The sequence below is a fragment of the Schistocerca nitens genome, chromosome 1, assembly GCF_023898315.1.
Source record: "Schistocerca nitens isolate TAMUIC-IGC-003100 chromosome 1, iqSchNite1.1, whole genome shotgun sequence".
NCBI classification, from domain to species: Eukaryota; Metazoa; Arthropoda; class Insecta; order Orthoptera; family Acrididae; genus Schistocerca; species Schistocerca nitens.
This window is the reverse complement of record NC_064614.1, coordinates 487,212,061-487,238,271: the sequence shown is the minus strand read 5'-3', so window position 1 is coordinate 487,238,271 and position 26,211 is coordinate 487,212,061. Positions and strand designations below refer to the sequence as shown.

At 39.9% G+C, this 26,211-nt stretch overlaps 2 protein-coding genes across 5 annotated transcripts in view; one reads left to right on the top strand and one right to left on the bottom strand.

Moving 5' to 3' along the window:
• LOC126252534 (glutamine synthetase 2 cytoplasmic) overlaps window positions 1-9,710 on the top strand; it is a 408,344-nt gene extending 398,634 nt beyond the window's left edge. For all 4 annotated transcript variants that reach the window (XM_049953432.1, XM_049953440.1, XM_049953453.1 and 1 more), the window contains exons 4-7: window positions 7,044-7,318; window positions 7,927-8,126; window positions 8,277-8,416; window positions 8,598-9,710. In XM_049953432.1, the coding sequence (XP_049809389.1) occupies window positions 7,044-7,318; window positions 7,927-8,126; window positions 8,277-8,416; window positions 8,598-8,746 (764 nt within the window). In that variant the 3' untranslated portion in view covers window positions 8,747-9,710. The remainder of the gene's footprint in view (window positions 1-7,043; window positions 7,319-7,926; window positions 8,127-8,276; window positions 8,417-8,597) is intronic.
• LOC126252560 (prefoldin subunit 6) overlaps window positions 9,662-26,211 on the bottom strand; it is a 60,182-nt gene continuing 43,632 nt past the window's right edge. The window contains exon 4 of the mRNA XM_049953464.1: window positions 9,662-9,984. Coding sequence (XP_049809421.1) covers window positions 9,864-9,984 — 121 coding nt within the window. The 3' untranslated portion in view covers window positions 9,662-9,863. The remainder of the gene's footprint in view (window positions 9,985-26,211) is intronic.

Sequence of the window (26,211 nt, the reverse complement as noted above, 5' to 3'; positions counted from 1 at the left end):
CTGAAAGTGCTCGGACTCTGTTTGACAGGTCATTGACACACTCGTATACTAGGAAATCTGAAGGGTTCTATTATGCTTCCATGGGACACACCGGATCATACTTCAGTTTCTGTTCAACATTCTCCGTTCAGTATAACGTCCTACCAGTTAAAAAGCCTTAAAAGCCAATCACACACTTGTGAAATACAGGGTGAGCCACGGTATTTTTGATTGTCATCATGGTATTTTGGCAAACACTTTGGCAAATCTGGAAAGATTCCATCTTCCGTTCAGACTCGATATCTTACAAACAGCAGATGCAGGTTGTGTCTGTCACATGTTTCCTAAACCCTTGTTGATTCTTTGGAAACTACATTTCTCCAGTCGGTCATAATGATGATACAGGTTCTGCAAGAGCTTATAACCTTTTGTGAACAGTCAGCGCCAGCTCTGCAACTCCTGTAGCAAAGTGTGCTCCTAATCAGAACTAGTATTCACATTCTTTGACGTACGGAGCATCCCTTATTTACGCTTTCCGTCTGCAACTTCGTCCTTAACGATCGAGTAACCTTGATGGCCGTGGAACAACACTGCAGTGTTCAGTCCAATTCCCAAGGTAGGGAATATGTGACTCTGGCTGTGAGGACTGTCTAGCAGTTCCATATTGTTTCAGTGCATACCTGCCCTTAAGACCAAAATGATTTCTTCAGAGAACTCTAGTAACAGATCCTGCAGAATTTGCACCACAGTGATCTCGTGAAGTGATATCTTCAGTAACTTCACTAACGAGTTGGAAGCGCACCACGCGCTAACTGCACGATTAACCGAAAAGCCGCTCCCGACGATACACCCGTCACCGCGCGACTGACTGATCCTTAAGGTGGTAAACATGCCGACCACCGTAAATTTCAAATAACTGTACTTGGCAAACTGTTGACAATGCAACGTATATATACATATTGATTCCCTTCCGAATAGGCCATATTTTTTAGCAATTAACGGATGAAAGTTTCCTGTGGTCGCTTTCGTCTTTTAAGATGGATCTTCCGGATTCCATTCCCAGTGCCATTTTTGTAAGGTAGAAATCTGTTATGTAGTGCCCTCAGCTTCGTGAGGCTAACTGGGATGTTATTGAATTTAAAGGTGCTAACATTGACACACAGCTCACCGAAGTTGGTGTGATATTATTGAGTCTTGCTCCTAGCTTTGATCACAATGGAAGGCAGCAAAAGGTTAATCAGATGAAACACTCAGTATCTATATCAAAGATATTTATTATTAGCATTCAGCAAACTTGTTTAACGACTAAAAATCGTACTCTGGAACGGACCAAACAAGTGATCTCGTATACTGTAGTGTGCTAGCTTGCAAAGGAACTACTAAGAAATTTTCAGGATATTAAGTCTCCACAAATTAGTCTTTCACAACACTGCGGATATGTTTGGGATTTATCTCAGGAAATGGGTGGTTGATTTGATCATAAGGAACATCTTCATTTTTCCTGTCCGCTGGCAACCAACTTTTGGTACTAAAAATTTCTTAAATCACCAGGTTTGGAACTGGCTTTCACATCCTCGAACGCCACTTTGGTTTCAGATGCTAGTAAGCTACACACAATACAGATTGTATCTACTACGGTCACGAGATACATTGATCATGTGTTCTCCCGATATTACCTAAGAAGGCACGCACTCTTGTAGCCAAGGTCTGGTTGCACTTGTCCTGAAATTATACAGCTAGCGAAGGAAATTTTCACGACCTATATTTAGTCGTCCAGTTTGAGAGAGATGTTGTGGTGAAAAGATTCCTAATTACCAGATCTCGCGCGAATGTCGCGAGTTAAATTTCTAACATACTTGCAGTGTTTGAGGAAGTTACGGTATGTAACATTGCAGGTGGTAATCTGTCAGCCGGATGGTTAAGCTAAGCTCCAAGGTTCACTGACTTCCCCTTGTCTTATCGCCATCAACAATAAAGAACTTCATGATGGAAAGGTGCCATTTCCCGCGAGGACTCCATTTAGGTTGCTCAGCTTACAGCCAGTAGTGCCCTACAATGCAAACTGAAGTCCCAGCTAGGCACCGTCTACATATACTCCGCAAGCCACCGTACGATGCGTGGCAGAGGGTACTCTGTATCACTACTAGTAATTTCCTTTCCTGTTCCGCTCACAATTACAGTGAGGGAAAAACGACTGCCTATATCCCTCCATATGAGCCCTAACTTCTCGTATCGTATCTTCGTGGTCCTTACGCGCAATGTGTTGGGAACAGTTGAATCGTTCGGCAGTCAGCTTGATGCCAGTTCTCTAATCTTCTCAATAACGGTTCTCGGAAAGAACGTCGCCTTCCCTCCAGAGATTCCCATTTGAGTTCCCGAAGCATCTCCGTAACACCTGTTTTTCGAACCTACCGATAAGATTTCTAGCAGCCCCCCTCTGAATTGCTTCGATGTCTTCCTTCAATCCGATCTGATACGGATCCCAAACACAACAGCAGTACTCACGAATATGCAGTATTAGCGTCCTATATGTGGTCTCCTTTACAGGTCAACCGCTCTTTCCTAAAATTCTCCCAATAAACCGAAATCGCCCATTCGCCTTCGCTTACCACCGTTCTCACAAGCTCGTTTCATATCGCTTTGCAACGTTGCGCCCAGATATTTAAACGACTTGACTGTGACAACCAGGACGCTAGTAATATCCTAACATTACAGGTTCCTTCTTTCTACTCACCCACATTAACTTAAATTTTTCTACTTTTAGAGCTAGCTGCCATTCATCACATCAACTGAAAATTTTATCAGAGCCGTCTTGTCTTCCTACAGCCACTCAACTTCGGCACCTTACCGTACACCACCACACCATCATCAATAAACAACCGCTGTTTGCTGCCACCTTGCCCGCCACTTACGTAAACAGAACAACAGCTTCCCAACCACACTTCCTTGGGGCACTCCTGACGATGCCTCTCTCGCTGCGTCAACACATGACAAGACAGCCGTAGATGGCAATGCATATTTATTGCACATTCGCACTAAACGCCAAAAAATACCTTGGCTTTACCAAAAGCTTTTTTCCGTTCGTGGCAGATGGTGCTGCAGTCGATAAAGTTCAATTTTGCGGAGTTTACAAATAAGAACACTCATTTGATGCTGCTTCATATTATCGATAAATATGTAAATATTTGATATCATTAAGTTTAATTTAGTTTTGCAAGTGCGATTGTGCAGTAAAATTTGTTTTTAATTTAAAAGTCTGGCAAATAACGTTTTTTCGGCGAATCCTTCCAATCACACCAACAGTTTGACTGAATTCGGTGTGTTCTTCCGTTCAACCGCCGTAACTCTTGCGCCGATTACAGCGCGCAACCTTCCACGAATGGAAAAAAAGTTTTCAGGTAATTCCTAAGTATTTTTTGGCGTAGAATCCGAATCTACAGTAAAGAGTTCCCATCTGAAAATAAAGTTCGTCCCCATGGTGGGTGCGGGTGAGGGTGAGGGAATTAGTAGCTAGCACATATGTCCCCTTTGAAAGCACTGACTTTTCATCTGGAACATTTTTTCATTCGCCGCGCGTGTTTTTCGAGATACTTCGCAGTTCAGGGAAAACAAGCACCCTGTATAGTACGCTCCAGTGAAGCGCTAAAACATTTAACAAAAATAAATTGGCCCTTTTTCGACAATACTATTCTCACGCCGTCTCATCGATAGCATTTATACGCAGTGTAATATGGACAAATCAAGATCTCGTTTATATGTCACTGGCCACGTAAATTCAAATACTTCATTTTTCATAAAAATAGGATTTAATATTCTCTCTTCACAACTTTAGCTTATTGTTGTAAGTTCACATCAGAAGGCAACGGAGCGCAAAGCGACAGCACTGTCAAATGATGCTAGAGGGGAAAGTGATGTTATGGGAACATCTGTGATAAAAGTCCGAATATAGAATCAGAATTAAGGACCCAGAAATTATAAAGTTTAATCCCCAAAACAAAATTCACAATGGATGTTCTTGATAACGTGTGTATGGTAAATTGCGAAGAAATGGATCAGTTTTCGGGAGTTTCCTTGCTAACCTTTAATGCTATGCAATGAAAGCCTAACCTAACCTAACCTAACCTAACCAAGTTTCCTCAAAGCATATAGATATTACAGAACTTGTTTCCTAACAGCACGTTTATCCATAGCGTCAATCGTGTACTTACTGTGCGTACTTTGATTCTCTAAGACGTTATACCATCATTTGCCTCTGCGTCGAGTACCTCTTCCGTAATTTATATCCATCGATTAACGCAGGAACCATATTCCGCCGATTTCTCTGTCAGTACTACAATGAGGTGACGAAAGTCATGGTATAGCGATTTGCGGATACATAAGCGGCAGTATTGCGTACGCAAGGTATTTCATTGTAGTAGTTGTAAGTTGCACTCAGGTGAGTCATGAGAAAAGGTTTCGAACGTGATTATGGCCGCAAGACAGGAATTAACAGACTTTCAACGCGGAATAGTAGTTTGAGCTACACATACGTGACATCCAATTTTGGAAACCGAATTCGATATTCCGAGATCAACAGTGTGTGTGCTGAGAATACCAAATTTCAGGCGTTACCTCTCACCACACACACAACGCAGTGGCCGATGACCTTAATTAACGACCGAGACCAGCGGCGTTTGCGTAGAATCATCAGTGGTAACAGACAAGCAATACTGCGCGAAATAACCCCAGAAATCAATGTGGGACGTAGGACGAACGTATACATTAGGGAAGTGCGGCGAAATCTGGCGTTGTTGGGCTGTGGCAGCAGACGACCGACGCGGTTGCCTTTGCTAACAACGCGACAAAGCAGCACTTCTCCTCTTCTCGTGGCTGTATTGGTTGGACCCCAGACGACTGGAAAACTATGACCTAATCATACAAGTTCCGATTTTGGTTGGTAAGAGCTGATCATGGGGTTAGAATATGGCACAGACACCACGAAGCTACGGACCAAAGTTGTTAACAAGGCACTATGCAAGCTGGTGTGGAGCTGTAATAGTGGAATGGGCTGGATCCTCTCCGTCCAACTGAACCGATCAAAGACAGGAAACGTTTATGTTCGGCTACCTGGAAACTATTTGCAGCCATTCAGGGACTTAATGTTACCAATGTTATGGATGACAATGTGCCATGTCACCAGGCCACAATTGTTCGCGATTGGTTTGAAGAACGTTCTGGACAGTTCGATCGAATGGTTTGGCCATCCGGATAGCCCGACATAAATCCCGTCGTACACTTATTGGACATAATCGAGAGGTCAATTAGTGCACACAATCCTGTTCCTGCAACAAATTGGCAATTATGGACAGCTATAAAGGCAGCAAGGCTCAGTATTTCTGCAGGGGACTTCCAGCGACTTGTTGAGTCAGTGCGACGCAGAGTTACACTACGCCGGGAGATATCTCATTACTTTTGTCACCACCTTGTATACCGTGGTTCTGTTACTACTCCTCGTCTTCCAGTAAACAGCTTATCGTTGCCCTTGTCCACGAAGCCTTTTTCCAGGATCTCGCGCGCGCGTTTGTAATTTGCCACAGCGGGCCAGATGCTCGGACGGTTTTAGCCCTGCGTCATTTGGCTTAGTTCTGCGATGTTAGTGGAGAGAAACAAAATTAGGGTGGTGTTACTGCGACGTTTAGCGACCAACAAGACGAGCCCGACCGTCGCCTGGTGAAGGGTGGGACGATTCGGAGGCCCCTGTAATTAGGAGAGAGTTGCAGTCGCAGCTACAACAGAGGCCTGCCCGTCTCGACGGACGGAGGCTGCAGCCGCGGAGATCGTTAGCAGTCGCCTCGTTACGGCTGGCTGCCGCACCGCACCCTCAGCCGTGCTCTCGTCGGCCCCTCGTCCTGGCGACAGAAGTCACCAATTCTGCACGCTCCTGGTCGGCCAGCATGCCTTCGTGTCTGCTAGAGACGCAGGACAGAGTGCACGCAACTGCAGTGCCACAATTTGTGCCTTCGACGCCCTTAGTTATGAGATAGCTACTAAGTGTACATATGGGGCGAGACTCTGCCTTGAGCTGTCAGAATCTGACCTGCCACAAGAAGTACCCACTACACCACAGCTGCAAATGCTTTTCGTTTGGTATTAGGAATGAAGGGGGGTTCGATTCAACCTTATGAGGTAGGTAGGTAGGTAGGTAGGTAGGTAGGTAGGTAGGTAGGTAGGTAGGTAGGTAGGTAGGTAGTATTGTGTATTAAACCGGGGACTTAGTTAGAAACGATGGAGAGGCTTCGTCCTGCTGTAGCAGGTGGTTCACAGCAGTCCACCCGCCCACACCGAACCCAGGGTGGTGGTGGTGGTGGTGGTGGTGGTGGTGGTGGTGGTGGTGGTGGTGGTGGTGGTGGTATCTTTATTCTGAGGTGCAAAATCTTTCGAAAAATTCTAATAAGAGAATATCTTCGGTTTTGTTGTACATTACAAACTGCAAACCATGTCTCCATTGTATTTTAGAACTAGGTATTTCTTTTGACTGTTAAACACAAAAATAAATTATTGCATATTACTACTTAAAATACGGAATTAATTTACCTAATAAAAAAAACTAGGTACAGCTAAGTTTAACAATAAATACATTATGTGATGGCTGGTTTTCCTTTTTTCCTGCATCATCATCGGTATTCACTTTTAATTTGTGTATCTGCCATTCTGCTGTTGTATTATTTGTTACAGCTATAATTTTATTTTTCTGATTTCAGCATCGAGCAAGTCTAAAGTTGGATCAGAAAATGAAGAAATAAAAGAAAGAAGAAACTGAAACTTTGATTGAGCAGATTACATTTTATAACTATACACTGATACTACTGAATTGCTTAGGTTAAACAAAAAAAAAAATTGAGTGAGGGCATGTTTACATTAGTACTTAGTATGGCAGGCCTTGTCCTTAAAGGGTTTAAATGCTCTTATGGCTTCAATACTGACTTGATGCAATATAAATCTGGTTTGGTGCTGATTGTACATTGTTCCTCTTTGATGCTTGCACATAATGATAGTGTCTAACTAGTGATCTACTTATTTTGCAGAATCCAATAAGCGATACAAGTGCTTAGAGGCAATGGAGCGAGCAGCAGCACACAAACCGTGGTTTGGTATCGAGCAGGAGTACACACTACTGGACACAGACCTTCATCCCTTCGGCTGGCCGAAGAATGGCTTTCCTGGACCCCAAGGGCCCTACTACTGTGGTGTCGGTGCCAACAAGGTGTACGCACGTGAGCTTGTGGAGGCACATTACCGTGCTTGCCTGTATGCAGGCATTGATATTGCAGGAACCAATGCAGAGGTCATGCCTGCACAGGTCAGTGCCCAAAAACACTTACGCAGCTATTCCAAAATGAATGCTAAAAGCTGTTTTTGCACCAAAAGCTACAGCTCTCCATCCCGGTGATGAAACTGACAATTCATTTTCGTTCTCCATACTAGCTTCAACTATTTATAAAAGCCCTACGAATAGCAAAACAAGCAAAACAAATAAAACAAAAGGTGGTTTGTGTCCTAAATAAGTAAACTGAAGTATGCATCTAGAATACTATATTTTTGATTAAATTATCTTTGTCAGTGTTGCAGCTGTTTCTGTAAAAATAGGTCATGAAGATTGGTCAGCCAAAACTCCTTGTAGGAATTAAGTCCTTTAACACACTTTGGTTTACTTGCAGTCACTTATGTCCTTAACTTTTCCTTTTACTCATGGATACATCTACTGTATGCATGGGCAGATAAAGTAACAAATCATATGGTCTAAATTTGGAAGTTATTTGAAATTATCACCCAACACCCATTACTTGTTCAGACCACTAGAGTAAACTTCTCATATCAAAATGTTTGTTTGAAACTGGAACCATTCATTTGATTAAATTTTGTCACAAATGTTTAATGACAACTACATTAATAAAATATTTCTTCCAGTGGGAATTTCAAGTCGGCCCTGGTGAGGGTATGAAATGCGCGGACGATCTTTGGGTGGCTCGCTATATCCTACACCGGATATCTGAGGAATATGGCATTGTAGTTACATTGGATCCGAAACCAATGCCAGGGAACTGGAATGGTGCAGGAGCACACTGTAACTTTTCAACTCTGGAAATGAGAGAAGAAAATGGCATAATGTAAGTACAATTTATATAAATGTTGAGCAAATGGCATACAGAAATTTTAAGTTACATTGACCCTCTCAAAGAGGGTTATAAAAATGTTTCTCAGATAAGTTAGTATTCCACACTACTCAACTCTGTGAAAACTTTCTTTTTTCATTCCAGAGAAATTGAGAAAGCTATCGACAAGCTTTCAAAGCAACATCTGCGCCATATTCAAGCATATGATCCCAAGGGTGGGAAGGACAATGAAAGGCGATTGACTGGAGCCCATGAGACATCGTCCATTCACAATTTCTCAGCAGGTATGCACAGATACCACACCTCAACAAATAAGATTCTCCCCCCCTTAAGTTGACTGCCAATGTATTAGACACAATTTCTATACACATCCTTATCTAATTTGGTGACCTAGTAAATAAAGTCAATGAAGTAGCTAAAATTTATATTCTGTGTTAAGGAATAACACAACCATTCAAATTACAGGTGTAGCTAATCGTGGTGCCAGCATTCGCATTCCTCGTGAAGTAGCAGAACGGAAGCAGGGCTACCTGGAAGACCGTCGACCATCATCAAACTGTGATCCGTATGCAGTGTGTGAAGCACTGGTCCGCACATGTGTTCTCAACGAGTAGATTTTATATAGCTTGTTATTACTTGCTGCTGTACCTTACACAAAATCGAAAACTTGTACAGATAAGCCATATCATTTGAGCACCATGAGCACACCAAATTTTTATACATACAGTGTGCAACAAAATTAAATTTTACTTCAGAGACATTGTTTAGCCACTTGAAAGTAAATTGGTATGAATATAGAATTTAGTGATTGTATTGATCAAACTGCAGATATTTTAAAATGCTTTTGTACATAAAAGGTAAGTGTTATTGGATGGAGTACTGAATGAAATGAGAAATTTTTAATTGTTAAACGAATTTGCTAAGTAAAGGCTAAATTAGTTCCTGAATAGCAAAATGCTCATTTACTGAGTGTGAAAGTGCATATTTTATTGCCGTTAAGGAAACAGTAAATATTGTCTGCATGTGAGTTAAAGGGTGGTGCTTTTTTTTACTATGATTAGTGAACAGCTCTTCTGTGATCAGTTTTAACAAATAGTAAAGCATCCACCAATAGTCTGAGGCCTCTGTCAAAATGAGTGGAATGTGTTTGCTTTTAATACTCAAGATACATTCTCTACATCTATAATTCCTTTATGTACCTTATTTGTAATTTCTTTCCCAATTAAATGTATAATTTGTTTTTTTTTTTTTTACTGTCACCAAGTATTCAGGTTTGGACTGGAGAGTAATGCTGCCAACTGCAAATGCTACACCAACCTCCATGATGAGATGTCTGTGCTCATGTACAAACACCAGATTACAATATTTTTATATCAAACATATTTCTGAATAATTCTGTGAAAGCATTTGCACATTACACATCACACTTTCCACATTGTATAATATTATGTAATATAGGGCAGCAACATTTATTCCATAAGAAAACAATGTTATTAATTCTGTTGCTATATTCTATGAAATACAAAACAAATAATAAAGTGCCTTTATTTTGTATGCAATAAAGATATTATATGGTTACATGTTGTTTTCATATATATACATTCACTTCCTCTACAAAAGCACAAAGGATGAGATTTCAGCCACACACAAAATTCACATTGGTTTTAATTTACTTTCCTCAGTTTCCAAACAGGAAACAAATGTATACAGCAGCACACAACTGATTCACGTTCATGGTTTTTTGGCCATCTTCATCTGTGCTTGCTGAAACTGCTGCTGCAACTTTGTTAAGGCTGCTCGATGACTTTCTTGTTGTTTTTCTAGTGAAGCTAGAGTGTCATCAGCCCGTTTTCTGAAAGGGGAACCATAATTATCATATAGGAAATGCTTGTTTCCACATTTGAATATTTACCCAACTGATCATCTGTAGATTTTAACTTGAAACATGCAGCAAATTTTAAGGAGCTAAAAGTTTACTGGAACAGTCATGTAATAAACTACTTGTCACAAGAATCATTTTATTGCATCAATGTATATGAATTTGCTAAAGTTAAAGAACGTCTCCAACATAACTGCTACAACATTAAAGCAATCTCATGCCATAAGTGGGACAATACGAAAATGTGCTCTGAACCAAAGGGACCTTACAGACTGGTCCTCTTGGATTTCTCTAGAATTTGAAGCTCCATATTAAAAAAAAATTTCCTATAAGAGTAAAATATATTTCCAGAGGAAATATTTCCTACTAACAGCAGTCATCAGATATATCCTAAAGTTCATGATCATAGTACACTCACTGTCAGGGAAAAATGGGCTCTTGGTCAGAGATGCAATAAGGTACATGTAGGCAAAGGAAAAAAACTGCTGCAGTTGGAATGCAATTCCTCATGCTAGTTAAAGACAAAAGTGTATCTAGAAAAACCTAGTCTCACCAACAGGTTTAATAGAAATGCAATTTGAAAATAGCTCTGGCAAAACTGGGTGAAGCATGGACAAGAACAGGTAGCAGAAACCACAGTGCTAGAGCTATCCCATTGGCTCGGTGAGGCGAGGCAGTGCCATGAGAAACAGATACTCACTTGCCAATGTTCACACGAAACTTTTTCTCCCGTTAAAATATACAATTTACACACCTCCACAATGCAATTTCTTTCCATTACTGTTACCTTTATTATATAACATGAACTTCTTACAGATGTAAACAACCACTTTATTTTGTGCATGACACAAATCCAATGGAAAAGAATGCCTACAGCACCAGCTGAGGTACAAAACATGTATTCCATGCTATACATTTGACGTCCTGCCTCATCTTCACAGGCGGTATGTACACATACGAGCAACTTTCACTTTAGAGATGATATTCAAACTGACCACCTTCCATTTGCAAACACTTCACCACTCACTGGACTTTATGCACCACAGCTGCAGCCACCATACCAAAGTGACATTCAGGTAAGCTATTAGCTCATGTACACCCATGGAGTACTATAAACCTGTTCCTTTGCATCCTCACAAACAAAAACCTAGTGGATTAAGATCCAGGGAACATTAAGGCCAGAATGTTGGACCACCACAATCAATCCATTTTTCCTGTTAATGCTTAATTTAAATAATTACACACATTCCAAAGTGGTGACAGCTATGGCTTCAGCATGATGGCACACTGTCACAAACACCAAGTGGAAGGTTTTCTAATGCATCACACAAAGTGTTGCAAAGAAACATGTTACAGTGGTGTATTAAACTTGTCTGGCAATAAGTAAAAGCATTCCTCCCACACATTTATGCCAAAGTGTGCCTGAAAGTCACGTTCATGGGTGATGTGGGTTGTGATCCCACCAATAACAGGTGCTGAGGTTGAAAATATCTTCATTAGTAAAAGTAGACTCTTTAAACCACATCACATTATTTATAAAATGTTTGTCTTCCATTTCATACAAAAGCCACCCACAAAACTACTCATTGAATGTAGTCTTCTGGCCACTGGTGTTAACATATAATATGGATGCAGTCCAGTGTGCAACACTTCAATGACCAGTCTGAGATATCTGTAACTGCTTTGCGATATCACAGGTACTTTTCTGAGGTGACTTGTGAATGGTTTCAAGAATTGTATCCTCTATTTGTGGAGTAAGTCTAGCCTTTGGCTGACCTCTGTCCATTACTTGTGGATAAAGATTACTGGTTTACCAAATGTGTTGCTCCAGGTGACTAAAAACATTATCGGAATGGCACCTTTGAGAGGTTACCATGCAGCAGCAGCTTGGTTATTGGACAGACCCAGCATCGAAAGCCTATCATTGTGTTCATCATGAAGCCATCCTACATGAACACTATAGGACCCATTACAGTTGGGCACTGCGTTATTAGTAGACGGATGGATCCCACTGTCATGTGATAAAATGATGTCCTGCATATGAATGATAACTATGGATCAGACACCTAAAAAAAAAAAAAGGGCTTGAGCCATAGCTCCATCCTCGCAACAGTCAACTCAGTGAGTTATGATGGCTGGTATAATAGTTCTGGGTGATACACATTCCTCTGTACATTGTGATGCACTGCAGAATGTGACAGTATTGACACCTTTCATAAAGTTTTCAAAATGCACCCAGTCTGATTTTGCTTGATAAACTTTGGTCTTGAATCTGATTGAGGAATCACATGCTGACCTGTAAGTGCAGCATTTTATTTTCTTCCCACTGTACAAATCAAGGGCACCCACATCAGAGAGAGAAAAGGGCGGGGAGGGGGTGGCAACTCCACAGTTGGCCAGCCCTGAAAAGTTTTTCCTGTTGTCTACCATTTCACATTCAGAAAAAAAAAAAGAAAAAAATCCAGGGCCTCCATGCTTGTAAGATGACTATGGTCAATCTCTTTCCCTTAACTGCAAAGGTCAAGCTTTCTGACTCCAATAAAACATACAGTAAAATAATAACTTTTCTTGTGGTGTGATACTTCAGAATTCTTGTGTTGACATGAAAGCATACTGTTAAACAACACCAGCAGAAATACTTTGTCGATCACTGACAGTAATTATTAATCTACATCACATTTCTGCTTGTTGTTGACATTGGATACGTACTAGGAGGATGACAGATAAATGCAAATCTGTTGTTCCAATTATTGCAAAGAAATCAAAACTTCTAGATAGCTTAGAAAATTGCAAATCTCCAGTAAAACGCTCAGGGTTGTGGGGCAGTGAGCTATTAAATGTTGCAAGCAACCTAAGTGCCTGGAAACTTTAACTTAAATGAAACCAGACAAAGCACTGAACTCATGGTCCCATATCACATCCAACATTAGAAAAAACAGAAGAGATTCATGAAACTTCCAAAATTGAAGGTAAATTCAACACTTCATCAGGATGCCCGACTCATTTAAACATTGCTATGGAATTCAAGAAACTGCTGTTTATAGCGAGAAATTTAGTGCTAACAAAGACACAGCTTCCAATTTCTGCAATTCTTCGTTTACAGTGAATAGACCAGTTTTCTCCACATCAGATTTACAAAATTTCAGCCTCTGTCACTGAACAGCATCCTACTTTTTAAATATGTGCAGTGACAGATTGGCATTAATTCTGATTACCAGGAACCTGCTATTTGAGCTCTTCAACTTCTGTTCTCTGTTGCAATATGGGAGAAGTGCAAGCAAGAGGAATGTTTTGCACAGTACTCTTAAAAGTAAAGACTGATAAACAAAGATGATGTGGCAGGCCGACACACACACACACACACACACACACACACACACACACACACACACACACACACACACACACACAAAATTCAAGCTTTCGCAACAAACTGCTGCCCCATCAGGAAAGAGGGAAGGAGAGGGAAAGACGAAAGGATGCGGGCTTCAGGGGAGAGGGTAAGGAGTCATTCCAATCCCGGGAGCGGAAAGACTTACCTTAGGGGGAAAAAAGGACGGGTATACACTCACACACACACACACACACACACACACACATATCCATCCACACATATCCAGACACAAGCAGACATCTCACAAGCATATGTCTGCTTGTGTCTGTCTATGTGTGGATGGATATGTGTGTATGTGCGAGTGTATACCCGTCTTTTTTCCCCCTAAGGTAAGTCTTTCCGCTCCCGGGATCGGAATGACTCCTTCCCTCTTTCCTGATGGGGCAGCAGTTTGTTGCGAAAGCTTGAATTTTGTGTGTGTGTGTGTGTGTGTGTCTGTCGGCCTGCCAGCGCTTTCGTTCGTCACATCATCTTTGTTTTTAGATGTATTTTTCCCGCGTGGAATGTTTCCCTCAAGGTAAGTCTTTCCGCTCCCGGGATTGGAATGACTCCTTACCCTCTCCCTTAAAACCCACATCCTTTCGTCTTTCCCTCTCCTTCCCCTCTTTCCTGATGAGGCAACAGTTTGTTGCGAAAGCTTGAATTTTCTGTGTGTGTTTGTTTGTGTATCTATCGACCTGCCAGCACTTTCGTTCGGTAAGTCACATCATCTTTGTGTGTGTGTATATATATATATATATATATATATATATATATAACTTGATACTTTGAATGTTAAAGAACCAACAAGCAAGTACAAAGTTGGAAATTGTTTTGTTTCAAAACTTTATTGCAACTCCAAACTGACAATGTTTAGTTCTTTGTGTTTAGTTTATCTGTTGAATCAAATACACGATTATTTTCTCAAATAAATCCTCAATCATATTTCCTTTTTCCTATTTATAACAACATTTGAGAGAACTGTGCCTCCATAACCATTAAATCAAATTAAACACACAATAAAGCCACTTAACCTTTTGATATGAAGAAAGAATAAAAACTGTGAAAGCACTTTTCTCTTAATTACCAAAAATGCTTGTGCTTTCTTGATGCTGTAAATACTGGAAAAACTATTAAAATCTATGGAGAATTTTTAATACAATTTATTTTCTACATCCATACCCCACAAGCTACCATATAGTATGTGGAGGAGGGTACTTTGTTTACAATTGCCACTTACATTTCCTATCCTAGTTGCAAATTATGAACAGAAATAACAACTGCTGGTAAAGCCTGAATCACTCTAATCTTTGCTTCATGGTCTTTTAGCAAAATATACAAAGCAGAAGCAAGATTGGTTCAGTCCTCTATGGACATACACTCTCAAAATTTTAACAGTAAACCACATCATGGTGCACAGCAAATGTCTCATAGTGTCTGACACTGGAGCTGGGTCAACACCTCCAATGACACTTTCAGGCTTACTAGATGAACCTGTAACCAAACATGCTGTTCTTTGAATTTTCTGTATTTCATCTACCATACCTTAGTTACAAAAATCAGATGGGTAAATAATAGGCAGTGGGGGCAGAGCATTGCCATTTGCTCTTGAACAATACTGTGTTCTCAACAACATGCTCCATATTATTTTTCAACACAAATCACTGGGAGACATTTCATGTAATACCCACTATGCATTTTTCACCCCCAACCACTCTTTTTCCCACTGACAAAGTATTTTTCTGCTTGATAGTAGCTGATAACATGCAAGGATATAGCATTTAATTCACAAATGTTCTACTAGGCAGGAAAAGGCACTTTTACCTAAATTTGTACATGCACAGCGATTACATAAATATATGCATCATACTTTTCAGTACAAGGAGAATAAAAATCACAAGGATAGAATACTGTAAACACAAAACTGTTTTATTAGTCACCGTCCAATTAGAGACAGCATATGGAGGGAGGGATACGATATAGTTGCCAATATGGAAGTAGGCAGCTTCCTCCACCTAACCTTGCTTTGCCCCACACAATGCTATGTTGCTGTGACCCACACCAGCTAACTGCAATTCAGTATGTACATGTGATCAAGTTTTGAATTATTCCCTGATGTCCTTATACTTCACAAGTTTCATGGCATACACTACGATTATGTTCACTGTTCGCGGGTTTACATTTTGCTCTTCTGTAGTTTTAAGATACTGTAGTTGCCAGTGCATTTCAATGCTGAATTTCAGTCTGTAGGGTGATGGATACATATTAGAGTGTTAAAGAGATGCAAAGACACAGCTTTATGGTCTGTTCATCCTACTCAGGCAAGACATGGGAAAAAGTACTGTGGCTAACAACATGCAAGTCTGTGCACAGGATCTATCACAAGTAAATAATAATAAAATAATGGCAACACATTGGTTACCAAAATGAATTTCACTATTTTCTCCTCACTGGATGGACCTATAAGGTCTAAGAGAGAACAAATTTGTGTCCAGTAGCTTTTTCTGTCACACATGCTAAATAATTTCAGTCATCCTCATACACTGAAGAACCAAAGAAACTGTTACACCTGCCTAATATCTTGCAGGGCCCCTCGAGCACACAAAGTGCTGCAAGACAACATGGCATGGACTCTACTAATGTCCGAAGTAGTGGTGGAGGGAACTGACACCAGGAATCTTGCAGAGCTGCCCATAAAAGTACAAGAAGGTGGAGGTCTGTTCTGAACAGCACGTTACAAGGCAACCCAGATATGCTCAATAATGTTCATGTCTGGGGAGTTCGGTGGCCAATAGAAATGTTTAAACTCAGAAGAGTGTTCCTGGAACCACTCTTTAGCAATTCTGGACATGTGGGGTGTTGCATTGTCCTGTTGGAATTGTCGGAATGCACAATGGACATGAATGGATGTAGGTGATCAGAGTCATATCTAAACATCTAGGGTGTCCCTTATCACTTCAACTGCACACACCCCGCACCATTATGATCCTCCACCAGCTCTAACAGTCCCCCGCTGACATGCAGGATCCATGGATTCATGAGGTTGTCTCCAGTCCCATACACATCCATCCGCTCGATATCATTTGAAACAAGACTCATCTGACCAGGCAACACGTTTCCAATCATCAACAGTCCATTGCAGGAAAAGGCAATCAGCACAAGTTCTTTCTTTAACTACCTAGTAAGTGTTCTAACAGGATACTGGCCAGTCATCGCCATTGTTTCTTTTCTCAGCATGTCACTTCCTGTATTGCCAAAAGTTCTTTTTTGTGCAAACTGAAATTTATTCCATTTAAATTTTATGAGCCGATTAAAGAATGAAGTCTTTTGTCAATTATAACTTTTCAGGTATACTACCATTTACACGGATCATTCAATAAAGACAGAATGATATTAAAAAATGTTTATTACAAAATAATCTATCAAAATCAATATTTCCCCCTTTCAATACAGTCATCCTTCAGAGTGATGCACTTGTCCCATCTTATCCACTTTTGGAAGATGTCCTCTAATCCATTTCTTGATAATCACTTCAAAACCACCTCTAAAGCCTTCAATGCATTATTGTCAGAGGCAAATTAACATTCTGGGAGTATGTTTTCGTGGGAAGCATATGCAAAACTGTTGCTGCAAGGGCAACGTTCCATACGTTGTTCCGAAACAAGGGGTTAAAAAACCACTAGACAAGCAGATGGGATGCAAAGGATAAACCTTTAATGTAGGCAGACAATATTTTATTTATATGTTAAGGGTAATTTACTTTTAAGAAAGTCATTTTGTAAGACTGGAATGTAGAGCTAAAAGTCATGTTTGCATGAACAATGCAAGAGGTCTAATGTGTCACTTAGTATTTGAGTTAATGAGCAAGGCAACGGACCCTTGAGAGATGATGTGAGCTTACGCAATGTAAGGAAATATTTCTAGGTGACGATACCCACAGTAAGTGTATGAAATATATCATAATATTAATATCAAAGGAAAATAAATTTGTTAGAGCTTATGGAAGATGGGAAGCAGCCATAAGATTTGATGTAGTAAATGTAGAGTGTTTAAAATTGCCACCCTGGTATAATCTTGAGCTTGTGGACTTATTTTACAGATCAAGGGTGGAAGTAGTCATGGTGGAGACCTAGTCCTGAACAAGACCCTGAGGGGCCGATCTTACCTTTGGAGGGGTGCAGTATAATGTTGCTAGCTTGTTTATAGTGGAACTTGTAGGAATTTGTAAGGAAGCAGTCATGAAGTATTGCAGTAGCAACCGTGGGCCAGTAAGACCATATGGTGACATGTAGGTCAGTATAACACATATGCAAAATGATTGCAAGATGTGCCAGCCATGCTTGGTGAAACCTGAAGTGCACAGTGGTAAGAGTCAGAGCAGGCAGGATAATGTCACCACCTCAGGACAAGAGCTGTATTGTAAGCTATGTGACCAGGGGCAGGGTATATGCCTAAGAGCCAGATGAATAGACGGGAATATTGAAGCAGATTCATTTGGTGTCTAGCAGAACCACCATGACGCCAGGTGCACGCTAAACTAGACAACTAGACCCAGCCAGCTGCATTTATGGGTTTGAGACCAGGTTGGGTCAGGCACCTCCTGCACTGAGTCTAAATTGGCTCTGAGCACTATGGGACTTAACAGCCGTGGTCATCAGTCCCCTAGAACTTAGAACTACTTAAACCTAACTAACCTAAGGACATCACACACATCCATGCCCGAGGCAGGATTCAAACCTGCGACCGTAGCAGTCGCGCGGTTCCGGACTGCGTGCCTAGACCGCGAGACCACCGCGGCCGGCTGCACTGCGTCTGCTTGTGGGATTTGGTACTACAGTTTTGCTGATCTGCTGTCACCAGACTCTTGCCAGGATAATCTGCCTCCGCAGTGGACATGAGCTGGTCCTCAGTCGCCAGTGTGGCCATTCCACAGCAGAACGCCATCACAGCAGTAGCAGAAGAGTGCCGCTGATGTCAATGCCATCGCCTGCTATCAGGCCGTTGACAACACAGTGTGCCTACACATGCATCTCTTTCACAAGGCAGAAGCCAAACCCCTGCAAGCCATGAGCTGAAGCTGAATAAAACATTTCTCTCGACCAGTAGTGCATTAAGGGGTCCGCCGACCAACACTCCGCCATTCAACCTACCGAGTGCCATTTGTCCCTACAGTATTATGAGAATTCAGTTACATTAGCACAGATTGTCCATAAAACAAGACAATTTCAGAACTAAAATTTATGGGTTAAACACTTAAAGTAATCAAAATTAATATCTCTATAAGATAAAATTCTGTCGAACATTACCTCTTTTCAAGTGTGTCTTTGAGAAAATAGTAATGATCCAGAACCAAAAACAAACCATTTTATCCTACTTTTGAAAAACAAAACATGCCGTGGCATGCATCAGACACGCAACAGAGATGATCTAAGGACATTTCAAGAAAATTTCTATTTCACATTTCTTGAATTATAGACTTAAGTCTCGGAAAGTAAAGAAATCTAAATAGTAAGGAAAGAGAATTCAAGAGGATGGTTAACCCTTTCACTGCTGTGGAAGTGTGTATGTGTGCTGCCTGGGTTTTCCTACAGTGCTACTGATGTCTGTAAAAGTCCTGAGCTGCCAAACTCTCACTGCTGCAGTCTAATTAATTAAGCATCTCAGTGGATGTTTTGAATATTTATTTTGAATATTTTTTCCATTTGCAAAAAAAAAACGTCATTCCAATATCTTTAACTGTTTACGAAATATGACAATTGTTATGATCACATAATTCCCAATTCGCAGGGATGAAAATGGGCACATCGCACACAACCGTCTATAGGATATAAAAATCTATGACTTCAGAACAAAATGAGATACCATTGTGCTCTCAGTTTTCATTACTGCAGTGTTGGTTTCATGTATTTTAAGCTACCTCCATTTTTCCACGTTTGGGCAGTAGTTTGCGCCGACACATAACATGATAGGACACTTCATGCTGTACATATTGTGGGAAGTAAGATACGTATGCACCTTATGTTGGTGCTCTATTCATTCTGAGCTGCAATTCTTGTTCAGTATGGTGTGTCGAGGTTTATCTCATAGAGAAATCACTGATTTACTTGCTGCCAAAGAGCTTTTAGAGGATTTTCACACTGAAGGAGACTATTCTGGACAAAATTGTGCAATTGAAGGTATGTGGCCGATCGTCTATTAATAATAGATCACTGTAACCATTTACACAAAAATCTGTTTCAACTGCTCATTTCTGTTACGACTTAATTAGTGCTGCAGTGTTGTTGACCGCATTATTCTTTTCAGAAAATAAACTGAATGGAATCAGTTTATCAGAAGAGAATGCCACTAGCTTACACACTGTCTTTACCACTTACACAATATCATGAAAAATTCTTGCGAAGGTACATTCCATGAGGTTGGTGTTTCTCTATTGATCCATTGTGGACACAGGACAGTGGCTTGCCAAATATTTACCGAAGAACCTCGCACAACTACCATATGTCTTGAGGTGTTGTCAAGTCTTTGAGGAGCACTCTAATAACAGACTCACAGTATCCAGACACTGGTGGCTTCAGTATGCCAATGTCAACACATCTGATTGTCTACACATGGAGTGCATTTGGGGCCTGAAGATGGCATACTGAAATGCTGAAACTGGTTGCCAAAATAAAATAGCTTCTTATGACATATGGCTGTTTAGTGACTTTCTTTGCTAAAGGTCGGTGTTTTTGTTCAAAGGGTTTTCTAACCAATGAAGCCATAGAGAACTGAATGCTCAAATAAATCTATATGCATTGCAAGTTCTAGCAAAGAGTTGTAGTAAAAATGAACTGAGACCTCATTCAATACTGATTTCATCGAAGCTAGTGACATTTGGTGAAATTAGACATTTCCTGGGCCCTGTTTTTCATGCTTGTGTTGCAAGAAGGCCAAGAATTGTCTGTCACCGGAACACTAATCCAGTGACGATTCACGAGTTTTGTCCGCAGCTGACTGGGCATTTGCAGTTTACACAGGAACTTGACAAGCAAAAGAGATTAGGAAAGAATGATTTCATTCACTCCTCAAAGTGTTTCCTTATGACAGTAATATCAAAGAGCAGTATACCTGGGCATGTCTCCTATCCAAGGGACTTCTTATAGATGGAGGCCTCTGTCCATTTCATGTTCATGTGAGTTTTTGTTTCTATATTCAGAGTAAACTACAAAAATACAGTTTGATGATATATGCTGCTGCAGCAGCAAACAATAGTCCCATAACTAATTTTGAGGTTTACACTGGAAAATAGACAGTCAACAATGCATAATTTGCAGCTGTCGTGTGGCTGCTCTCTGACAGTGATCTGCTGAACAATGGCCACACTGTTCACTTAGACGCATTTTGCTCTAGCCTAGGTGTCTTCAAGCAGTTGGGTCAGGAATGAACTGGTGTTGTGGGTACTGTAAACAAATCCAGGCAAACAATGTAAAAAGATTTAGTTGCAACTAAATTGAAAGAGGATGAAATGACATAGGTATGTGAAGAAAACATGTTAGCAATGAAATAAAAAGACAGCTGTGCTGTATATTCATTGTCTACGAGGAACTTAACATATTTGGATCATCCAGCCATTAGAATACAATGTGAACAATGCTGGTGTCAACCTTGCAGACCAACATTTGCAGTACAATGTATTTCTGCAGAGAATGGTCAAATGCTGGAGGAAATTGTACATAAATCTTTTGCTAATGGCACTATCAAGTGCATCTTAGTCTTACAATTCAGTGCACCAGAAGACAGTAACTATGTCTGACTATCACCATACTTGCAGCTGAGCTCACTGATGGGGGTGTGCAACAAGTTACTGGCACCACTGTAAAATATAGAACTGTAGGTAGCTTGACACAGACATTTTCTGGAATATATGCCAACTAGAAGTAGGAAACATGCTGATAATGTATAGCATGGTGAACCTCCAGGTGCAAGAAAGCAAATGGAAAAACTCTCACAAAGAGACATGTTACCAGCATGAGTGATGTGGTGCAGCTCTGTCTGTGAAACCTTTCATTATATCCATTGTGGGCAACAAATTGCAACTGAGTTTTAAATTGATTGTTTATGTACGTACAATATGCAACCAGTAGCTTTTTTAATTTGATACGATTTATTGTACCATTAAGTAGATTTGTCATAGATACCATGAGGCAGTGCAATCATCATGACACTTGCATCTAACTGTACATGGTTCACAAGATTATGTTTCTGTACATCTCCACCTGATTATTAGTTCATGGGTCAATAAAACATTTCAAATTCAAAAAGCTCCTGTTTTCATATTATACTTACATTAACTGTGATTTTGTGGAACCAACCTTTTATCATGATCTAGAAAGAAACAGTATGTGATACGTTACAATTTTCATACAGAATCAAACAGGAGTGTGTAGAAGACACGTGTGTTTAAAAATATACCTCATGAATTTTTTCAACTATAAAACTCTTTCAAATTTCCTAAAACTGTGCCACGGATGATATGCTTATACTCACAAACTATTCACTGAAAAACAATTATGTTGCAGAATATAAGACACATGAAAGTGATGCTAAAATTGTGTTGCATTTAGCAAAATATGTCAACAAATGAGAGACTAGCATTCCTCTTAATATTGTTAAATTTGTATGGTTACTGCAGCTCAGTGAAGAAAATAGGCCCAGTACTGTAGCTGTTTAACATGAAGACATCAAAAGATAACCAGCAAAATAATAACACAAAGAGGTGCTGATAGAGGAAGAGGACACAGTGAGAGGGTGAATGAGTCCCAGAAAAGAAGAAGAGAACAACAAAAGCTAAAGTACTGAAACAGTTCATGGTACCTAAGAGGTCCAAAAGAACATTAATAAAAAATTAAGTAAAAAAATTTAGTTTCCATAAGTTTATGAACAACTCTGACAAAACTGTTGTCAGTGAGAAATCTGTATGACTTGGGTATTTGGTCTATGCCTGGTGTTCCATAGTCAATGTACTTAACAGCTTCAAGGATGATCTGGGCTCAATTCCATGTACTGTCAATGATATTTTCTTAGGAAGATGACTGAGAAGGATGCAAAGAGATTCACAAGGTCAATCAAGCAGCTTTTTTCGAACTGGCGAGTCTCAGTAAAATACACACAGTGAAGTGAATGAAAAAATTCATCTTGTGGGTTATTCCATGTAAAATCAACACACAGTCTAAATCTCACCATCTCACATTTTCTTGAAATTTGGCACAGATGTAGTGATGATATGGACTTTAAAAAATATGAAATTTTACTGACAAGGGAATCTCCGCATTGCACCACCCTCAGATTTAGTGGTAAGATGGCCCAGTGGATAGCCCTTCAGAATCTGAACACAGATCAAGCATGAAAACAGGCAGAAGATGTACTGAACTGTGAAGAAGGTCCAACCCTAACAAGTACAACACTGAGGGTAGGACAAGAGCCATGGTGACGGGGCCAAGAGGTCACGGTATTTGACTGACAGGTGGGCGAGCTAAGTTCAAAACTCGGTTTCACAAACATAATTTTTTTTTTATTTTTTTAAATTACCATCACAAGTAAATGTGATGAATAGCAAGAGCAGGCGAGATACCACATAGATAGCCCACAGAAATGAAAAAACAACAAATAAACAGGTATGAGCTATGTTACAACAAAGGAATTCAAGAGTCAAAACTTCCAAAACGGAATGCAAGAGTCATAACACGTAGTACACATATAGAACAAATAGGAAGTACATATGTCTGGAGACTCATTGCCTTGTAATCATGGGATTCCACTGTCAAGTCCTGTTGAAAAAATACAAGATCTCCTATACAAATTAAATTACAAACCTCTTAGTAGATCGGACCCCACTGTGTAGGTGCGATGCAAGATCAATGCACTGTGGTATGAGAACACTACATCTAATCAAACAAACATTGAAACAAATACATCACGGACTTCAATTGACTACAGTGCACTGTGGAGAGAGGACTCCTTTTGATGAAGTTACTTGGCTAGCAGTAGATTGTTTGTGCCTTTGGACGTACGCATGTTAAATACACGAGTGATATTCTGTGGGCAATACGAATCTTGCAAATATAGCTCGTGATCTGCATAACAAGATCCTTAAACATTTTCCAAACTTTAAGGAATCAACAAGTTCCTTAACAGATCGGATGATTGTGCAACATTCATATGATTATTTCCTGCATTTATTGATAAATAATATATGTGATGATGAAGATACGTTGCTGATTGGTGCATGACTGTATGTACCAGATGATGATGATCCATATGAGGAACACAAAGAAGAGATGTCACAATGTCGATCTGACTGCATTTCATTAGGTTATATGAAGGAAAGTTGGAGAAGATGACACTAAAGGTGGTGTAGACCAGCTGCATGCCACTTCTCATAGTTACACTCCACAATATGTCCTGAACAAAGCAGGATTTCTTTTACCTACATTTTATTTACTTTTGCAAGAAAAAAAGGTGTATTTGGACCACGCAAGTTCAGCAACAGGTTAACAGTGTACTTGCGCAAACCCCCAATGTCATTGTGAATTGTACTGCATCAGGCAAAATGGAGAAAAGATTAGTGAAAGATTTTAATGAACATGTGATGGCTCCTTATGTGAACAAAGATTTTGCTTTGCTCCTTGACAGCTGTACAGGACAGAAGGATCAGGCATTGTACAATTTTGGCATGGGAGTAGACGTAATTACCATTCCTACAGGTTGTACATCTCTTGTGCAACAATTAGATTTATTTCACTTTAGAGAAGTGAAATACTTTGTGAGAAGATGCTACAATTTTGCACAGCTGCACAGGTAAACATAGTAGTATTGTATATGTAATCATATGTCTGTTATTAAAGTCCAAGCTCTCACACATACTCAGCTTCATTCTCTGAAATTCCAGGACATGTTCACACTTGCTTGAACATATGCAGGCTTTGATGGTGTATGAGTGGAAAACTTTCAACACATTACAAACATATGTTTTAATGAAGTACAACAAAAACTGTGTGACAAACTGTGGCATTCATTTGTTGCAGCTTATGTGACCAAGTATTATGTTTCCATCATTTCTTTGAGACTGGTCGCATTCACATTCATACAATCACCTCAACTGGGTAAGGAGGCATATCTCATATCTCACTCACTCACCTCACCAGGTACAAGTTAGGTGTGTCGATAACAGGTTCCTGTCGTATGACACACATACTGTTAGTAACCGTGTATGACACACCAGACACGTTTACCAGTGAGGAATTTGGTTGACTGTCACCTTGTCATCAAACATTTGCAGTTTTCATTCAAAAGCTGCTTCCTTTTGGCTGCTGTTGGAGTATTTGTGCAGAATCAACTTCCATTATAGGTCACTGTTGCAAATGGTCATTACACCACGACACAGGACACAAATTTGAGTACAGAGAACAGACATCGCAATGACCTGATGAACAAATCATCATTTTGTGAAATTATGATGATAATGGTAATAATAATAATAATAATAATAATAATAATAATAATAATAATCACTGATATAAATACATCGGCTACACCACTACAATTTCATAACCACCTCTACAACCCTTTAGACCACATAACATCAACAGATACGAAGAAAGTAAATTGGAAAAAGAAAACACTTCATGGCAAGCACCCGTATCATCTAACACAGCCACACATCGATCAAGACGCATCCAACACATGGCTAAGAAAAGGCAATATATACAGTGAGACAGAAGGATTCATGATTGCAATACAGGATCAAACAATAAACACCAGGTATTACAGCAAGCATATTATTAAAGATCCCAATACCACAACAGATAAATGCAGACTTTGTAAACAACAAATAGAAACAGTAGATCACATCACAAGCGGATGTACAATACTAGCAAATACAGAATACCCCAGAAGACATGACAATGTCGCAAAAATAATACATCAACAGCTTGCCTTACAACATAAACTTTTAAAACAACAAGTTCCTACATACAAGTATGCACCACAAAATGTACTGGAGAATGATGAATACAAATTATACTGGAACAGAACCATTATAACAGATAAAACAACGCCACATAACAAACCTGACATCATACTCACCAATAAAAAGAAGAAATTAACACAACTAATCGAAATATCCATACCCAATACAACAAATATACAAAAGAAAACAGGAGAAAAAATTGAAAAATACATCCAACTGGCTGAGGAAGTCAAAGACATGTGGCATCAGGATAAAGTTGACATCATACCAATTATAGTATCAACTACAGGAGTCATACCACACAATATCCACCAGTACATCAATGCAATACAGCTACATCCAAACACATATATACAACTACAGAAATCCGTAATTATTGATACATGTTCAATTACCCGAAAGTTCCTAAATGCAATATAACACATACCGTACAGTTAATAGGAAGTGACGCTTGATCAAGGTCCGCGTCACTTTCCATTCTCAACCAGACTTAACGTCTGAGAAAGTAAAGAAATAATAATAATAGCACCAAGTGGGCTTTGAAGCCAGCCCAGCTGCATGGCAGTCCAACATCATAGCCACTTACCTTCTGCGCACGTTCAACTAACATTGCTCAATGTTGCGCTTCCTGAATTTGGACCGTATATTGTTTTTTTTTTTTTTTTTTTCCCCACAGTTCACTACACCTTCCTGTTTTCCTACCTGATGTGTGTTCAAGTGTTCACTTTAAACCAGGGAAAAGCTAGCCAGCAGAGACAAAGGGAACTGTATGTTCATTTTATGAAGATGATGTAGTTAGTAGGGAAATGCCAGGTATTGA